At 41.6% G+C, this 18,378-nt stretch overlaps 1 protein-coding gene across 2 annotated transcripts in view; it reads left to right on the top strand.

Moving 5' to 3' along the window:
- The window catches only part of CFAP43 (cilia and flagella associated protein 43), a 64,641-nt gene that overhangs the window by 30,568 nt on the left and 15,695 nt on the right, over positions 1 to 18,378 (top strand). For both annotated transcript variants that reach the window (XM_025201221.1, XM_025201220.1), the window contains 12 exons: positions 974 to 1,114; positions 2,501 to 2,670; positions 6,075 to 6,227; positions 6,750 to 6,880; positions 8,309 to 8,477; positions 9,221 to 9,334; positions 11,005 to 11,082; positions 12,721 to 12,846; positions 13,533 to 13,637; positions 14,410 to 14,526; positions 15,161 to 15,373; positions 17,419 to 17,625. In XM_025201221.1, the coding sequence (XP_025057006.1) occupies positions 974 to 1,114; positions 2,501 to 2,670; positions 6,075 to 6,227; positions 6,750 to 6,880; positions 8,309 to 8,477; positions 9,221 to 9,334; positions 11,005 to 11,082; positions 12,721 to 12,846; positions 13,533 to 13,637; positions 14,410 to 14,526; positions 15,161 to 15,373; positions 17,419 to 17,625 (1,724 nt within the window). The remainder of the gene's footprint in view (positions 1 to 973; positions 1,115 to 2,500; positions 2,671 to 6,074; positions 6,228 to 6,749; positions 6,881 to 8,308; positions 8,478 to 9,220; positions 9,335 to 11,004; positions 11,083 to 12,720; positions 12,847 to 13,532; positions 13,638 to 14,409; positions 14,527 to 15,160; positions 15,374 to 17,418; positions 17,626 to 18,378) is intronic.

Here is an 18,378-nt window from a genome sequence, read left to right as displayed (position 1 = left end):
TCCCAAGGGAGGTGGTGCTCTCCCCTACCCTGGGGGTCTTCAAGAGGAGGTTAGATGAGTATCTAGCTGGGGTCATCTAGACCCAGCAGTCTTTCCTGCTTATGCAGGGGGTCGGACTCGATGATCTATTGAGGTCCCTTCTGATCCTAACATCTATGAATCTATGAATTGCTGGTGGGGGCGAGTGGGGAGCAGGTGCTGGAAGGAGGAACCTGCATGCTACTGCCTCTGTCTCCAGCTGATCCCAGCACCCCACACAGCCACTCTCAACAGCCCACAGATTGAGAAACCCTGGATCCCCCTTCCCACTCCTGGGAGCATCAGGGGGTGGGGGTGGTTGTCTCCGTCCCCCCTTTGCACACTGGTCCCCTGCCCAGTTCTCCCTGGGGCTCCAGCTGTGCCTAATCCCCACCTCCTCATGTTCTGAGGGGCAGTGTGCCATGCCCCCCTTTAGTAAATGCTGGATCCACCATGGGTAGTATGTATCCTTGTCTTAACTCGGAGCCTAAAATATGTTGTTTTATTGTTTGAATTCCATGGTCATATTTGGATGTATGGATCTTCATTGATTGCAACATCCCTGAGAATTAGACTTGGTGTGCAATGGCATAAAGTGAATGCTTCCCAAATTTGCATGGTTATGGTTCTAAATAACTGGCAGATATTTTCCAGCTGGATCAGAGCCCTGCTAGGCTTTTACCCAGTCCTGTTCAGAGTAGCCAGTACTGAAATTTGAGGTGGTTTAGCCTCATTAAAGGAACTCCCGTTTCAAAATTTCCTGGAGCATAAAAAACCTGATATTCCAGAGGTGCTGAGCATCTGCAGTCCCGATTACTTCATCTGCAGATCTGAGCATTCAGCACCTTTGCAAATCAGACTGTTAAGTGTTCCTATTCTGTTTTATATGGTTCCCCAATGGGAACAAATTTCATGCAGTAAACTAATTTAAGTGTTGGTCTCCATCTGCTTTCAGTGTTGAGCAGCGAAATCCTTGGCCTTTCTACAGTTTATGATAAGGACACTGAATTAGTTGAGGTGATGGCACTTCTTTGTCCTGTAGATATCAGAAGAGCAAGACTGGAAATCTTTTGTCTGCCGTCAACACTCACAATAGGTAAATGAAATGCATCTTTTCTGTGGTGTTCCTTTCAAACTTGCACATGCTACTGCAGTCCCTTGCACAAAGGGCTACCAGTCTAATTAGTTTTATCTACTATATGCATCATCCTGCTACAGGATTTCTAATAAGATTGTCTGGAGATTTCCCTAAATCTCATGATTCATGATGAATTGAGGAGACAAGAAAGGCAATAAGTAGGGAGAGAAGAGAGGGAGAGGTAATTTATCTCTGGTATCATAATGCCACCACCAAACAATTATTATTTTTAATTGTGTTCACTATGGTAGTGCCCAAGGGTCTGCCACAAATGGAGACCTGTCACACTAGGCACTATACAAACACATAACACAGAACAGCAGATCTGGGCAGCAAAAAGAGACGAAGATGGGAAAGAAGAATTACTGTTATCCCACCAGATTTACAGTGGATTACTAGGGACCATCTACATTATTACAGGAAACATTAGAAGTTAATATATAATGTATAATAATGACTTTCTGTCTATCCATAGATCCACTGGAGTACACAAAAAGCAATGTTTTTTAAAGCATTTAAACTTAAGGCTATTACAGCAAAAGCACTGAAAAAACGTACAGTATTAGAAAAAGGAGGGAGTTAGAATTGACTTTAAAGGCAAACCCTATTTGTTTTTCACTCAGTAGATTTCTAACGAGGCTGCTGGTAAAGTCTTAGCATACACTATCAGAATTGGGGAGGCATCTCTACTTCATGTGGGTAGACATGTAGTCCTGTTATTCCTTCAGTGGGGAGTTAGTACACAGCTTTTGTGCCCCTGGTGGTGAATTCCACTTTGCTCTGCAGAACTGCACAGTTCTCCCATTCATTTCAGTGGGCAGCTCTCAGACATCTCCAGAAGCAGAGCCTCTGTTACACAGCTGATGCATGTCTCCATTCATTCCCGTAGGGAATTTTAACCATGCTACGATGGCTCTTTCCGCTTGGAATTCTGTTTCCGTCTTACTATGCCTGTGTAAGACATGTACATCTTAACGGGACTTACTTGTTCTCCCTTTTTTTGCCTGGATGCTTTCTCTCTCAGCTGTTTTGTTGCCTAGGGACAACAGATAGGTTAGTACTCTGTCTGGTTTGTGGATTAAAACGCTGTTTTGTGATGTGGGAGCTCAGGGGCAGGTGTTCCCCAGTCACCCCTGTCCTGGACAGGTGCAGCGTAGATAAACTAGCAGAGACAATGTTAAAACTGGAAATCCTGGCTCCCAGCCCTCTGCTTGGAGTATTAGATAATGCTTCCCCCTGCTGAGATTAGCTGACTTTCATAACCACTATTTTCTTTTAAAGGAGGAAGTAGCTACTCTATTGATAGTGTCTCGCTTCCAGCTTTTATCTCTTTTAATCCTATAGACAATGATGAGTGTGTTGATGAAAGAGGCCTGCTAAAAGAGAACGTCATTCAGAAGCAGCAGTACGAACTGGATTACCCACTGAGCTCAGCAGTCAGGCAGAAGGATGGCACCATATATGGCTACTGTAGCCATGCACCTTTCATCTGTAAATACAATCTTGCCAGCAAGGTATGTTTTTCATGCCATTTTTTGGGTAGTGATAAAATACTGTTATCTTCCAATGAAAGCAATGGGTGAAGTGAATGGAATAGCAAATAAGCAAAATCCGTGCTTCCTACTGCATAAACTATTCAAATTGCATCATTCTTTGCTACCTTCATGTAACAGGTCAATCCTTTGTGGAAGCCTATGTGGTGCTTACTGCAGTAGTTCAGCCTGAGAGAAATGCATCGCAGGCTATCACCTTCCCAGAGAGATCATTTCAGCGTTGTGTATGTTTTAAACAGTACATACTGTACCTGCATTATAACTGACACCTGATTTTTAAAATGTATTTATTTTTAATATCAGTCCTTTCTCAAGACCAAGACATTGTCCCTTTTTAATCTTTGGATGCTGAGGAATCATACTGCTTTCCTCATTTCTTTCCTAAGACAATCTGCATCATTTTAGTCTGGCTTAGTCTCAGCTAGTTCTAAATAATTTCAGGGGCAGGCAGTTATTTTGGGCAGAGGGCCGTTTACTGAGTTTCGGAAAGCCATCGAGGGCTGCATGACAGGCAGCCCCGGGCAGATTAATATTAATTTTCTACATTTTATAGGGGCCCTGTGGGCCGGATAGAATGGCCTAGCAGGCTGCATCCGGCCCCCGGGCCACATTTTGCCCACCCCTGAATTAGATTAATAGAAAATTAGGGTTGGCACCTCAGGAGGCCATCTAGTCCAACTCCCTGCTAAATCAGCACCAGCCCAAGTAGATCATTCTAGCCAGGGCTTTGTCAAGCCAGACTTCAAAAACCTCCAAGGATGGAGATTCCACCACCTCTCTAGGTAACCCATTCCAGTGCTTCATCACCCTCCTAGTGAGAAAGTTCCTCCTAATATCCAACATAAACTTCCCTTGCTGAAACTTGAGCCCATTGCTCCTCATTCTGTCATCTGCTCCCACTGAGAACAGTCCAGCTCCATTCTCTTTTGAACCACCCTTCAGGAGTTGAAGGCTCAATCTCAATCTTCTCTTCTCTTGACTAAATAAGCTCAGTTCCCTTAGCCTCTCTTCATCAGTCATGTGCCCCAGCTCCCTTAGCATTTTCATTGTCCTCTGCTGGACTTTTTTCAACTTGTCCACATCATTTGTATTGGAAGGGGGTGGGGGGGCACTATACAACTCCAGATGTGGCCTCACCAGTACAGAGTAGAGGGGAATAGTTACTTCCCTTGATCTGTGGGCAACACTCCTACTAATGCAGCCCAGTATTCTGTTAGCCTTCTTGGTAACAAGGGCACACTGCTGGCTCATATTCAGCTTATTGTCCACTGTGACTCAGGTCTTTTTCTGCAGAGGTGCTGCCCAGCTGGTCAGCCCCCAGCCTGTACTAATACATGGTATTGTTCTGTCCTAAGTGCAGGACTTTCACTTGTCCTTATTGAACCTCATGAGATTTCTTTTGGCCCAATCCTCCAATTGGTCTAGGTCTCTCTGAATCCTAGCCTCTCCAGCTAATCTCCCAGTCTCCCCAACTTTAAGTCATCTACAGATTTGCTGAGGGTGCACTCTATGCCACCTTCCAGGTCATTGATGTAGACATTGAACAAAACCAGCCCCTGGGGCACCCTACTTGATACCTGCTGCGAACTAGACCTCAAGCTATTGATCACTACTCATTGAGCCTGACGATCCAGCCAGCTTTCTATTCACTTTACAGTCAATTCATCCAACCCATACTTCCTCAGCTTGCTTGCAAGAATACTGTGGAGACCATATCAAAAGCTTTGCTAAAGTAAAGGTATATCATGTCCACTGCTTTCGTCTAATCTACAGAGCCAGTTATCTCATCATAAAAGACAATCAAGTTGGTCAGGCTTGACTTGCCCTTGGTGAATCCATGCTGACTGTTCCTGATCACCTTTTTCTCTTCCAAGTGCTCAGAAATGGATTCCTTGAGGACCTGCTCCATGATTTTTCCAGGGACTGAGGTGAGGCTGACTGGTCTGTAGTTCCCTGGATCCTCCTTTTTCCCTGTCTTAAAGATGGGCACTATATTTGCCCTTTTCCAGTCTTCTGGGACCTTCCCCAGTTGCCACGAGTTTTCAGAGATAATGGCCAGTAGCTCTTCAATCACATCAGCCAACTCCGCCAGGGCCGTCTAATGCATTGAATCTATCCCCATGGATTTGTACACATTCAGCTTGTCTAAATAGTCCCTAACCTGTTCTTTCACCACTGAGGTCTTCTCACCTGTCCCCAAACTGGTGCTGCCCAGCACAGTAGTCTGGGAACTAACCTTGCTTGTGAAGACCAAGGTAAAAAAGGCATTAAACACTTCAGCCTTTTCCTCATCATCTGTCACTAGGTTGCCTCCCCCATTCAGTAAGGGACTCACCCTTTCCCTGACCTTCCTCTTGTTACTGACATACTTGCAGAAACCCTTCTTGTTACCCTTCACATCCCTTGCTAGCTACAACTCCAATTGCACTTTGGCCTTCCTAACTTCATCCCTACATGCCCGAGCAATATTCTTATACTGATTACTAATGACCTAGTCATCTCTCCAAGCTTCCACTTCTTGTAAGCTTCCATTTTTGTGTTTAAGCTCACCAAAGAGTTATCTAAGCCAAGCTGGTCATCTGTCGTACTTGCTATTCTTCCTGCACATCAGGATGATTTGTTCCTGTGCCCACAGTAAGGTTTCTTTAAAATACAATCAGTTTTCCTTGACTCCTTTCCCCCTCAAAGAGGCCTCCCAGGGGATCCTGCCAGAGTCTGCTTTTCTGAAGTCCAGGGTCCATACTCTCTTGCTCTCCTTTCTTCCTTTTGTCAGGATCCTGGACTCTAATTAGGTTCAGTGAAAAGGTGCCTATCCAGATCTCTAGCTATGTGCCACAAATGAGAATAATTCAATAATTTCTCCAATTCAGAAAATCAGACAGAAAACAAAATGGGGACTTTTTCCCCACAAAAATAACACCCCCTCCAATCAAAACTCTAGCCATCATTTCCCCCACACCTATCCAAACACCTGGGAAGAAAGAGATGGACTCCCGTGAACTATGTCCTGGCAGGCTAACAGATTTGCATTACTGTAAACCAAGTAAAAAGCTCATTTCCAAAGTTGAGGGCTTCTGAGAAGAAAAGTTTGCAAGTAGCCTCTCCCTGTCTGAGCGATGAGGTTTCAAGTCAGGTGTCTCCCGTGATCACAGTTCCTAAAACATCCGGTATAGGCCTTTTGGTAATGACAGAGGATGAGAACTGTATCACAATACCAGTTTTTCTCAACCCCTAGCTTATACCTTTTGCAAAACCCTTCACGTTGCAATAAGCTACTTGTCATTATTGTCATTCAGTTTTACCTAGCTTGCTGTTTGTATTTCTTCCATCTGATTTGTTGTCTGATATTTTTGTATCATTGACAGAAAATCTTGAAAGACCCAACAGTTGTTTTCTCGGAGGAAAGAATACAAAGCAACCAGTCTGGACGAGGGTTCCTCTCTTTGTCTCCCGACAACCGGTGGTTGGCCTCAGTGGCGGAGGATGGAGTTTTGTTTATCCGTGATGCTGCTACTTTGGTAGGCATCAGCACATTGCACCTGTATTGATTAGAGCGGCGGAGAAATGTTAACAGCTCTCCTGCTAAACTGCATGGAATCATTTAATGAAAGCAAATGTAAAATCTTACAGAGAAATGTGTGCTGAGTTTGAAGAACAAAAAGGAAATGGGATTATGTATGTGACAAATGTGACTTTTTTTGTGCCAGTCTTTTGTTTTCAGAAGTTGTCTATGATCACTTCCTGCTTACATTTTTACGCAGTAAGTTACTGGATAGATAATGTTGCTACTAATCTGAAGAATCAGCCTACTGCTTCCATCCCAACAGCTTACCTCAAAGCTGTAGTCGAAACTCGGTCAAATGTTTAAACCCACACGTTCTGCTATGGTGTGTGGCTCTTAGTGACATTCTGGATAAAGGTTTATTCTAAAACAGAGGAGCATGTTAGATGAGGAAGCACAGCAATATAATTTTAGAGAAAAGCTTTTCAATAACAATCTATTTGCTCCTGACATGATAATGCACCTGTAACTCTTCCAGGAAACATTTGCTCAGGCACATTGCCATTCATATCAGGGAGGTGGAATCAGATCCTTGGCATTTTCAAAGGATGGCCAGTCCATGCTCATCAGTGGTGTAGAGGATGGTGCCCTTGTGTGTCTGAAATGGAAGTACGTATAAGGCGATAGAAAATACTGATAGTGTAAATACTAGTGACTAGACAAGCTAATCTCTGCATTCAATTAAATGCCTTTAGTAGAATCTGTTTCATTATGTGACAGTTTTATTATCTTTTGTACAATTGAATACTGTAATATACAATCTGGAACAGCAGGTTTGAGTTACCAAACTTGAACGCTCAGCAGACAGCTGACATCACCTGAGTAAGCTGATCAGTCTTGCTATGCCTACAGTTCAGGCTTATGTCTACCTTCGAGATTAGTTATATAGAGCACCGTAAGGATAAAATGTAAAACCCTGGAGAAGGCAGATGTTTGTAGAATAAAAAAGCTAAACACTTAAAAAGGAAAACAAGATAAGGAAATAAATTATTGACCTTAGGCTACCTGAAGGTATTCTGGAATTAGTATGAGTGCACTGTTAGCAGTTACATTTTTAAATATCAATATTCATATCTAATCATGACATACTCATTCTGTCCAGTGCTGCAGTTTAATCATTTTGTTAGCATTAAAGCAATTAAAATATATATTTCAGGAAGGACTAAAATATTTCACTGGTTCTTGGTCTTTTGTAGGGCATGACTGCAGGTCAATCAAATCAAGGATCCCTCTCCCAACCAGTTATAGGAAAGGGAGAGTAGTTTTAACCCATAGGAATCTGATGCTCTGTACTGAGAATTTGTGCTATAGCTGAACTGAAGTGTCTGTTTGCAGTAATCTGTGGTTTCAACTGTGATGTAGAAAGTGATGTGATGGTATTGAAAGGTTACAATTAAAAGTTTGGGGTTGAAATATACCTCAAAACAGGGAACCTACTCATACTCCTAATGAATGCATTTAAGACCTGTGCATAGGAATCACGTTGAGATCGCTGTACTCCAATGAGTACTACTCACACAAGCTCCCTAATAGCCCCAAATTAGTCAGAAGCCCACTAGATTCATATTTATATGGATACACAAAAATCCTGTGTGGCACTGCAAAGCCTCAGCCACAGGGAGAGACCACAGTGTCTCTTGAGAAATGAAGCCTTGTCATTGAAGCTGGCTCCTGAACAGAGCACTGCAGTATGAAGGATAAGGAATTATAACTGCTCAGGCAGATGCAGAGATTAGTGTTGACCCAACCTGAACCAAAGTGTGTTTATTTGGGGAATATTAAAACATGATATTTTGATTATTTTTTTTTAATGTTGAAACAAAATGTTTGAAATTTTCAGGTCAAAATTGTTCAGACAAATGTCAATATTTTGACTTTTGTCCCAAGATGGATGAAAAAATGGTGAAATATTGGAACTTCCTATGGAATAGAAACTCTATTTTTACCAGATTAATGTATTGTAACAAGGGGTTTAAAGTTCTTCGTTCTTTTGCATAATATACAGAAATAAACCATGCCCGTTTCCCCCTTTTTTAGCAGGATGACTGGAGACGATGACATTAAGGAAGCTGATGAGTATTGGCAATCCACTCTTGCTGTTCTGAACAACTCCATATACAATGAAAATAATGTTCTAAAATCTATGAGAGACTGGCATGTTGCTTCAAAATCCATTCTGCCGTTATCCTCTGAAAAGGGACACAAGGTGTTTAAACTTCATAAAAAATTGAAATACATAAAAGAAAATATTTTAAAAGAAATGAGGAAAAGATTTGATTATGTAAATACTCGAGGCAAAGCTTGATCCACCATTACGAAGAGGCAAAGGCAGCTGTATCCTGAGCAAGGTCTCTGCCTCTAAACAAGCTAATAGGAAAGGAGGGGAGATCCCCTGAGGTTTGACCTATAATCAAAATTGAGTTCTTTATCCTGGAACAGAATTGTCATGAAAATGAGCACCATTTGTGGGAACAATGTGCTCACACATTCTCCAGTTATCTAGATCTGTTCAAATATGCCATACACCATTGATTTTTATTAACATCATTTTTTTTCCACAAGAGGTGTAAAGTTGTGGCTTTTCTCCTAGCCAGAGTTTGAGAGGTGATGATGCAATACAAGTTTTTCCAATTCTGCACACAAAATCACATTGGAAGTCACTGGGATTATTTACTGTAGTAGTCGTTTGCTTTGCAGAATCAAGCCCCAACATAAGAGTTACTTAGTATCCATTTTGGCAAAGGATTCCTTAAGAATTTTTATTTACCAGAGTTCTTCAATTTGAAGTATTACATTTCCTTTCGTTTCTCTGAACTCTCATATAGTTGAGGCAATTTTCTATAAAAGGCCCGAAATGCATGAATAAATGTACGTGTGGAATGTGTATTGTCTGCACCGGACATTGTGGACATGAATATGTAAATGTCTCTCAGAAATGTTTAATTTCAGGAAAAACTGCAGAAGCAACCAAGTGTGGAGTTGACAGATGAAGATGAAAGCTTCATTAACTTGAACTCAGTCAGCATTGGTGAAATGACATGGATGAAACAGAAAATACAGAAGGTGCTTTTATAGAACAGGGACCTAATCAAGACAGGGTTTCAAAAGTGACAAGTGTTTTGTGAGGAGACTCAATTTCTGGGTGCCAAACTTGACTCTCTTTCATGGTTTGATTTTTCAGACACAGCATGCTAAGTTTTTTGGAAAACCAAGTTGTTGGTTGAGCATGCCAACCAAAATCACTGACTGCTTTTTGAAACTCTTGGCTCATAACTGCAAGCTCCCTTGAACGGGAGCTACCCATTTGCTCTGTGTTTGAGCACTACCAACCATAATGGTTACATGACTTTGACAACTGGAGCCATCTGGCAGGCAAATATGCTTGCTGCACAAGCTCATAAAGCCATTTTTTAAAATATCACATATGCGAATCAATAGCAAACCAGCCAATTGAATCCCCTTGTTCACGTGGATCATTCTAAATTCCACAGCATTGTTAAATCAGTCTTCAGGATTTTGATGTAAAATTTAAGAGTTCCTGAAGGTATAGCAGGCCAAGGCTGAGGGGACACTCACAATGTGACTGAAGGATCAATTTTGGAAAACAAAAATGTCTCCCTAACCTGAGCGTGGGAAGAGAGAAGATTGAGATCCGTGTTCTTTAGAGCAACTGCTTTTATTGTTAGTATGTATAATTTTCTAAAATGGTTCCAATATTAGCCATTACTGTGTATACTGTCTGTGTTTGGGTTGGGACAAGGAAAGAAAGCAAAGGAAATGTCTGCATATATCATCATCTTCCCTGGATGATCTTGGGAATGGCTGCCTGAGGCACCTGGGGGTAGAGCGCCTTCCTCACCTGTGTTGGTTAAAAGCTTAAGAACCTCCAGGTCATCCCCATTCAGCTTCTATCAGGGCAGCTGCACATCATGAAATTGTGAATTCACTGTAAAGGAGAGTGGAAGAAACAAAATCCAGAATCACTGAGATTCAGGGGAATTGTAAAATTTCACCTGAACGTTTAACAAGGAAGACTTTGGAGCCCATGGGTAGGTGGCAACAGGAGGAGAGTGCCATCTCACTGCAGAGGCAGTAAACTCTATCCATCCACTCCTCTTCTGTGCCCATCAACCCCCAAAATGAGGTGATGAAGACACCAGGGGGTCACTCCTGGCACCATGTACAAAACCTGTGTTTCTGGCATGCTCATTTCTGGGGTTGATGTGCTCATAGTAGAGGTGAGCAAGACGTATTGCTTCAGCAGTGAGACTGCTCCCTACCCCCACAGTTCAAAGTCTCCATCTCTTCCTGAATCGGTACCACCTGTTCTTTTCCTTTTCTTTTTAATTAGCCCAAATGAAATGTGTAGCAACAAAACTTTGAATTTGTAAATATAACCTCCACTTTGGAGAGCTCTTGTAGGTGGTTTTGCTGAGTCTTTGTTCCTCTGAGCAAGCCTGTAGGCTTCAGAAGGAAGATTCCTGGGAATAAGAATTTTGGGCTTGGGCCCACAAAGGTACTTGTGGGGCAGTATCATTTGTTGTTTCAATTAATACCCCCTTTTGGAATTTTTCCTCTGTTTGTTTCTATCATTTGTTGTTTCAATTAATACCCCCTTTGGGAATTTTTACTCTGTTTGTTTTCCCTGCCAGTAATGTTAGTTTTACTCAATTCTTCTTTTTTATTATCCCCATCTATTTTCATCCTTCAGTAACATATTTATTATATGTCAGGCTATCGAAGAAGAGACCGAGAAGTTTGCTGACAAGAAAAAAGAGCTGAAAAAAGGAATTAAAAGCCTTCGTAAAACTGTGAGTGTTTGAAATCATTTACAAGTCACTCACACAGGGATATTGATTCAGGCTGCCAGCTTGAGTTTGATTAAACCTACCTCAGAGCTCTAGAGCAACTTATAGGTATACCGCCAATGGCGCATACCAGGAACCAGTTTGTAAGTCAGTCAGGTATCAAAGGGGCTCCTTATTCCTCCTTGTTCTAGAGAGAGCATTATTTGTGCCAGCTCTGTATCTTGTGCAGCCAAACTCCCAGTGCACCAGCCAGCTCCTGTTTGTTTGCTCAGTGCACACATACTGATGTTGCTGAACCCGTGGACTGCTGCCAACAGGGGAGTAAGGTAGTGCCTTAGAATTGGTCTCACTTTGATTCACTAGTGTATATGTGCACCATTCTACTTGCCTTTTCACTGCAAGGACTGTAGAGCACTAAAATACAAATGCCCATAGAGACTGAAAAGAGAACTAAGCTCACAAAGAAGGCCCCTACCTGGCAATGTTATCTTGGAAGTGTATACCTCCCCTCACATCTCCTTGAAGTATGTGAGTGTTGAAGATACTGGAAACTTAGTGCCTTGCAGAGACTGGGATCAATATGATCATCCTGAAATATGTTGGTCTTGAACTGTCACATAGCATAGGCCCTAATTATATCAAGTTAAAGGAGAAGAGAGTTACCATGCGTTAGTTGTTCCAAAAGTAATTGTTTTGTGTGTCAGCTCTTACTTATGCAGGAAGTGAAAGCAGTACTGGGGCACTGAAGGTATGAAGAGGTTTTCTAATCGCCCTGTTAATTCTGTATAGTTTGTTCTTCTGTCCATGATGTAGCTTTTTGATCCTGAATCACTGGTACCACAATCTGCCTTTTACAGAAGTGGCTTGCAGAAAGTCACGGAATAAGTCATTTTCCTGGTTAAGCTTCTGTTTCGCATGGATAGGAACAGAGTCGTGAAACTGTTACTGTGGAACAGTGAACAGGTAGTAAGTGTCCCCGTTTTTAACTTGACATAACTTGTTCATCTGTTCATACCCTTAGCAAAGGTTTTTCACTTTTTAGATAGGTTACATTTTGGGACTGTCATTTTTACAGTCTCTATAAATAGAAATTTATTGTTAATCACATTTACACACGTAGCATTAGTGTAACATAATGAAACAATTCCCTCTACAGAAAGATAGCAAACTTATACTTGTATTTTGGAAGGTATTTGACTTATATAAATTAAGACTTAGGGGAGCTGGACTACATAAACTCATGAGGTCCCTTCCTATTCTACTTTATGATCTTATAAATGCAACCCTATTTTCCTATGATCTTATAAATTCAGAGAGGCCCCAGGGTAGAGAGGAGAACTAAGACAACCATACAAAAGTACAAACAGAGGACTAAGAATGCTATATAATGTATCATTATTCTTAAAAGAAAACCAGCTACTAATTTAAAATATCGCAACCAAATCAGCTTAAAAAGAGAAGAGGAAAGAGTCACATACCCCTAAACCTCTATCTTTATACAAGGCCTTCACCCAGAAATCGTGAAATTCACATGAAGGCAAGTAAAAATCTGGTAATTTACTGAACCTCTTTTCTCTGACAAACATTTCTCCTATTTTTGTAAATAATAACTTTTACGCCTTGCATTTCTTTAAAAAAAAGATTCAGGAAATGATGCATGAAAATGAACAAGTGCCTGAGATTGAGAAACTAGATCAGCAGGAGTTCAATCTGGATGCAGAAGAACAAGAAAGGCTGCAACTGGAGAGTGAACAGGAAGTGGCCAGGGTAGGTTAAATAAGATGGAAAAGTTTAGATTGATAAAAGTGAAATAAAGGGAAGGAATAATAAGAAAAGAGCAAAAACATTTGCCATACATTAAGTTGAGAAGCAGTTCAAATGTGATTGAATACCATTAAAATATTATCAATTGGAGTTATCTCACTAGAATGAATTTGGTTGATTACTTCTGAATGTTCATCAGTGGACTAGAGGGTCATAGTTCTGTGTGGAGCACCTGCAGAGCAACTACATTTTGGCATCCTTATTTATTGTTGTACTAAATACAATTATTCTTCCTCAAGTGGTTGTCCATACATATTCCATGGCAGCTGAGCATATCCCAGTGTGCACAAGTTCAAGTTCCTTTTGGATAGTGTCTATGGGAGCTGCACCTGAACTCTGTGAGCCCTCACAACCACCATTACTGAGGGTGATAGGTGTCCCTTGTGGAACCTTCTCTGGATTGTCTGTCCATATCCCTGTGGTCCATCCGCAGGAGAGACTGGCTGGAACACGTCTCAACAAGCCCAAGATGGCAAAGTCTACATTCAACTTCTGTACTCTCCACCTTTGTTCCCCTTTTGTAGTGTGCAGAGCAGGAGCATGTGTTATGTCTGTGGGATTTTGTTGGGGGACCCACTGAAAACTGCTTTATTTTACATCCCCTCCTTGTTTTCCTATATACCTTAAAGGTAAGGAAGGAGATTGAGATGGAGAATCTTGCCAACTGCTATTTGCGTGATGTTCTCAAGCAGCAGTGCTGGGACTCCATGTCTGTCAAAGGACGTGCAATTAAGGTAACTTCTACCACCACTTCATCTCCTGCTTTTCCCAACAGTAGTTTGAATCCTGAAAGTACTGGAGCTCAGTATGGAGAAAAGTTACTACAATTCTGGCTTGCAGAGTGTCTGGGAAAGAAGTTGTTGCTTCGCAAAGCACATATGAGCCTTTCATTTAGCGACCTGAGCTTGGAACCCTGATAGCTCTGAGTTCAAGGGAAATGTTTCTTTCTGATAAAAAGCATCTATGTAATACCATGCTGTTACAAAATCCTTTCATACAGAGTTTCTCACATAAGTGTTGGTCATCTGATGACGTGAACTTGATTTTATGAGAGCTTGTGCTCTATATATATATATCTTTTTTAGTTAGCCCCTAAAGGTGCATATTGGCCTTTCCTTCAGGTTTTACCAAAGCAAAAATCTATGATATTTCTAAATGCAGCTAGTGTAACTACTACTGCACAAAAACACAAGGAAGGGAGTGTCAGAAACACTCAGAAAGACCCCAAGGATAATGCCAGCCTCAATCCTATACCCTAATTTCAGTAAGGTGGACAAGATCATGCACTCAAAAAAGCTTTTCCTTTTTTTAAATGTCCAAATATTTAAAATAAAGTATCTGATAACATCTGAAGACCTTACAATATTGTCCTATTCATGATTATTCCTCAGTTTTATTCATAACAATAAAGGGACTTACTGTAGCCGTTTATTGTCTAGGTACAGAACAATCAGGTGGCCAATGTTTAAGTATAACTTTTTATTTAATTCCCTCCCATTCTACAAGTGCTTCCATGCAGCTTATGAGGTAAAAAATTATCCTATGAAGGAACGTGGTAAAGAAGAGCTGGAGACTTTGGAGAAGGTCCTGCAGTTAAAGAAGATTGAGTGTGCTGATCTTAAGGTACAATGTTCAACAATTCCTGCACTGTAGAAGTGTATTTTAGCATGGGGTCTTCTCCACAGATATCTTAGCCAGACTTAAGGACAAGGCTATCAAACTTCTAAGCAGCCAGGGGCCACGTACCTCATGGTCTGCAAGCCCTGCAGGCTGTACCACTGAGGGTCACAGGCCTCTGGGTTCTACACCATGTGGATGACCCCCATTGCACCATGCAGCCACACCCCCTCCCCGTGCTGCAGCAGGCACCTGCACGCTTCCCCCAACCCACCACACCAGTAACCCCATGGGGACTCCTGACCCCAGTGCTGCAGTGCATGCCTGCATGGCTCCTCAGTGCTACACCATGCGCCTACATATGGTGCTCCCCACCAACACTGCACTGCACACTGCAGCCCTGACTTCAACCTGAGTGCCCTGCCCTATGCCAGTGACACTGTGTTGCACCCTGGCAGGGCTGCACCAGGGTAGGAAGGGAAAGCCTGAAGACTCCAGCTGCAACAGTAGGAGGAGTGGCAGCCAGCTGGGATCCCAGAGCCACAACTTAACCCCTTTAGGCCACCAGTTGAACAACCCTGCCTAAAGAGATAGGAGTATTAGTCTAAGTGATTAATCTACTGTGTTTTTGGATATTCAGATTCGGAAGGAGATTATTGAGTTTCAGCTTCCGACAGTGTCATCGAAAGAGGAAGGAGAGAAAGTAGAAGAAGATGTGGTGGCTGATGAGACCACACCCATTGCCTTGATAGGGAGCCTGAGTAGTCAGTATGGTGGAGATACAGCTGTCCTGTATCCCCAAATGGATCTGCACACCCGAGAGCAGAAGATTAATCAGATAATTTTACTGCAGGTGATCTCTCCATAAAAATTCATTGCTGCATTGATATTATTACACATACAGGTTCTTGGCCAGTCAGAATTGTTGTTGGATTTTTTTCTCAGCAGTATACTGTCCTGCTAAGGGAAAGAAAGGATGAGCCCTCCCACAGTATCCCGTTCCTCTTGACTCACTGTTCTGTCCATGCTTAAAACCCTGTCTTCATCATTTAGTAAAAACATCAGTTGCTCTCCCTACCATCAGGTCTATTCCTGCTATCACAACCATTTTATAAAAGTTAACAAAAGTTACAGAATAGTTTTGTGTCTGAGGATGTTCTGCCATGTGCCAGGTTGGAGCTGGTTAGAATACTGTACTGGGTTCAGCACATCCTCAGGGTAGCTCAGCCCTTCAACTTTGTCACCCAGAGCTGAGGGAAGCAGATCTCTTCAGTCACACAAGAAGTATAAAAACAGCAAATATCCCTGGGATTTAAAATAAGCGGGGAAGAAACAGGGACTAGGCATCCCTTGCACCAGCCCTTCAAAGGAACAAGGCCTTTTCTGCTTCATATGGGCTTCCAAGATGCCATTAGCATTTTTTTTAAGTTGGAAGTGGTGCAGTGTCCTTGGTCCTTTGCTCCCTACATCAGTGCCATCACTACATTTCATGGGAGTAGAGCAAAGGTCCAGAATCCCTAGACTATTGGCATAAGTGTACCCCTGCACCTGTGCTGTGCTATGTAGCTCTCGGCACAGTCTGACACCCTGCCTGCAGGGAATCAAACTGCAGGATCTCAGGCATTGTTTATAATGTGTTTTTTGATCCTTTGTGCTGCAAAATGCCATATTAATGCAGAATATGGATAAACTCCCATTGTCATTTGGCACTGCAATAAGATGGGTTTCTTATGTATCCTGCATGCTACACTATGCATTTCTGTTTATTGAGGTTCATTTTCTATGAGGCTGAATTCAGCCTTGGAGCAGAGGTTGAGTAGCAGTGTGCAGTCAAACATCATTGCATTTTTTAACCTTGGCATTTGTATACCAAAAAGATTCAATGGAAGAGTGGTTCCAGTTCAGTCCACCCCGATATATGAATCTGGCATACTGTCATTAGAAAATAGTGGGTTTAACATGAATTATAGGAGTTTAGTAAATGAGTACAGCCATTTTCCCCCTTCCTGCCACATTTTATCTCATCTGCCCTATTACCAGTAGTGTCAGAAATAGGTTAAGCAATCAGGCATACAGGTACTTATTGTGGCACACATTGTAAGCAGGTAGACATCTTGAAAGATGCACCTTAATAACTTAATTCAACCCAGTCATATTTCATTCTCTTTAATAGACATAACAGAACAGATGCATGTTTTTCTTTTTCAATAATCCAATTCTCCTCATTGAAATCATTTAGACTAAAGAAAGAATATACCTATTTAGATTACAGACCTTATAAAATGATTATCTGGGCTCTGGTTTGTTTCACACGCTTGTATCTTGCCTTACTTATTAATTTCATTGGTACATTAAATATGTGCAGTATAATGCTGTTCCAGTCAGACAGTCACATTGCCAGAACATTAAGATTGCAGAAGCAATCAAAATCCAAGAAATAATTAAATAAAGGTTGCCCACATGACCTTAATTCTGCTTCTTTGTATCTGGCATTATGATAGCATCTTTAATTATATATTTTTCTTCAGGACAGCTACTTCGTTCAGAGTTCATGCTACGAAGCAAAGTGTGACTAATTTTTTAATCTAATTGATATAGACTAAGAGAATGCATTTTTCATAGGGAACTTTGGAAAAGACAAAAAAGAAACGGCAGAAAAGAAATGGAATATTTCTAGGATAACAGAAGAAAGAGATAATAAAAGAGTTTGCCAGTCTGTCCTCCTTATTTTTTCACTCACATGCTTAACAGAACCAGAATTTTACCTTTAGGGTTAGAAGAGGTTTACTAGTTTTCACACGTGTGCTTTGTGTTTCGTGTTGTGGTTGGTTGGTGAGCAGTGTACAGGCATGAAATAGAAACATAGCGCTGTCACCATTTCCTTGTATGGTATTTCAGGACATCATTTACAGAGTGAAAACTGCCTTTAACAAGGAATTTGACATAGTGGCTCGACAGAAGGAGCAGGAGATAGCAAGGGTCAAGGAAAGGAACCTGAGGATCCAGGAAATCTTAACACAGCTTGATCTCCAAGAGGAAGTCTGGGAACCGACTCTTACAGATGATGAGATACCAGAGCGTGTGCTCACTGTCCAGGATTCTGAGGTGCTGGAAAACACAGCTTTCTCTTTCATCTGCTACTTGTACAAACCTAGTTCTCTCCTTCTCCCTTTTCAAGCCAGCATAAAAAACTAACTATAAAACTGATGTGTCATATGTATGCAAATTCACTCTTTTTTCATGCTTTGCCTTACCTTTTGGATTTTGATCTTTCCATGTGTTGGTGGAACATTCTGAATAATTCTGGATAGAGAGATGGAAAGACATCTGTAGCATCTGATACTTAAATTGCCAGTAGCAAAAGGTTCTACACTGGAACATGGGGCTGCCTGTGTGTCCACAGCATAGGTACCCATCCTCCTTATCCTGCTGCCATTCCCTCTGTAAGGGAATACCTCCACTGGTGTGAGAGAGGATAGTTTGGTTTCTCTGCTTATCTTTGTGTCCATGATGCAGGTATGGAAATGAGACAACTTATTTTGCAGATTTTTCAGAAGAGCCATTTATTGCTGCTGACTGATGGTGGATTGTGTTGGGAATTAGATTGAAAATCCCACACTCTTAATTTTTTACATGTCAGTTTTTGCAATATGATCCCTTTCCTGGCAGTCACTTGCCTTCTGTACAGTATCTGAATTTATCCCAAAGGGGAAGAATTAATTGCTGCTTGTATCCTTCCACTCTAAGGCATCCATAACCTTGGTATCAGAACAGTGATAGTATAGTACCTGCAAATTCAGTCAGTATTTTATATATCAACCGAGTTCCCAGCACATGCAGCTCTTTTCATCTGACCTG

Source organism: Alligator sinensis, unplaced genomic scaffold (assembly GCF_000455745.1).
Source record: "Alligator sinensis unplaced genomic scaffold, ASM45574v1 scaffold61_1, whole genome shotgun sequence".
Taxonomy (NCBI): Eukaryota; Metazoa; Chordata; order Crocodylia; family Alligatoridae; genus Alligator; species Alligator sinensis.
Note: the sequence above shows the minus strand (reverse complement) of the source record. Positions and strands in the feature narration are given on the sequence as shown.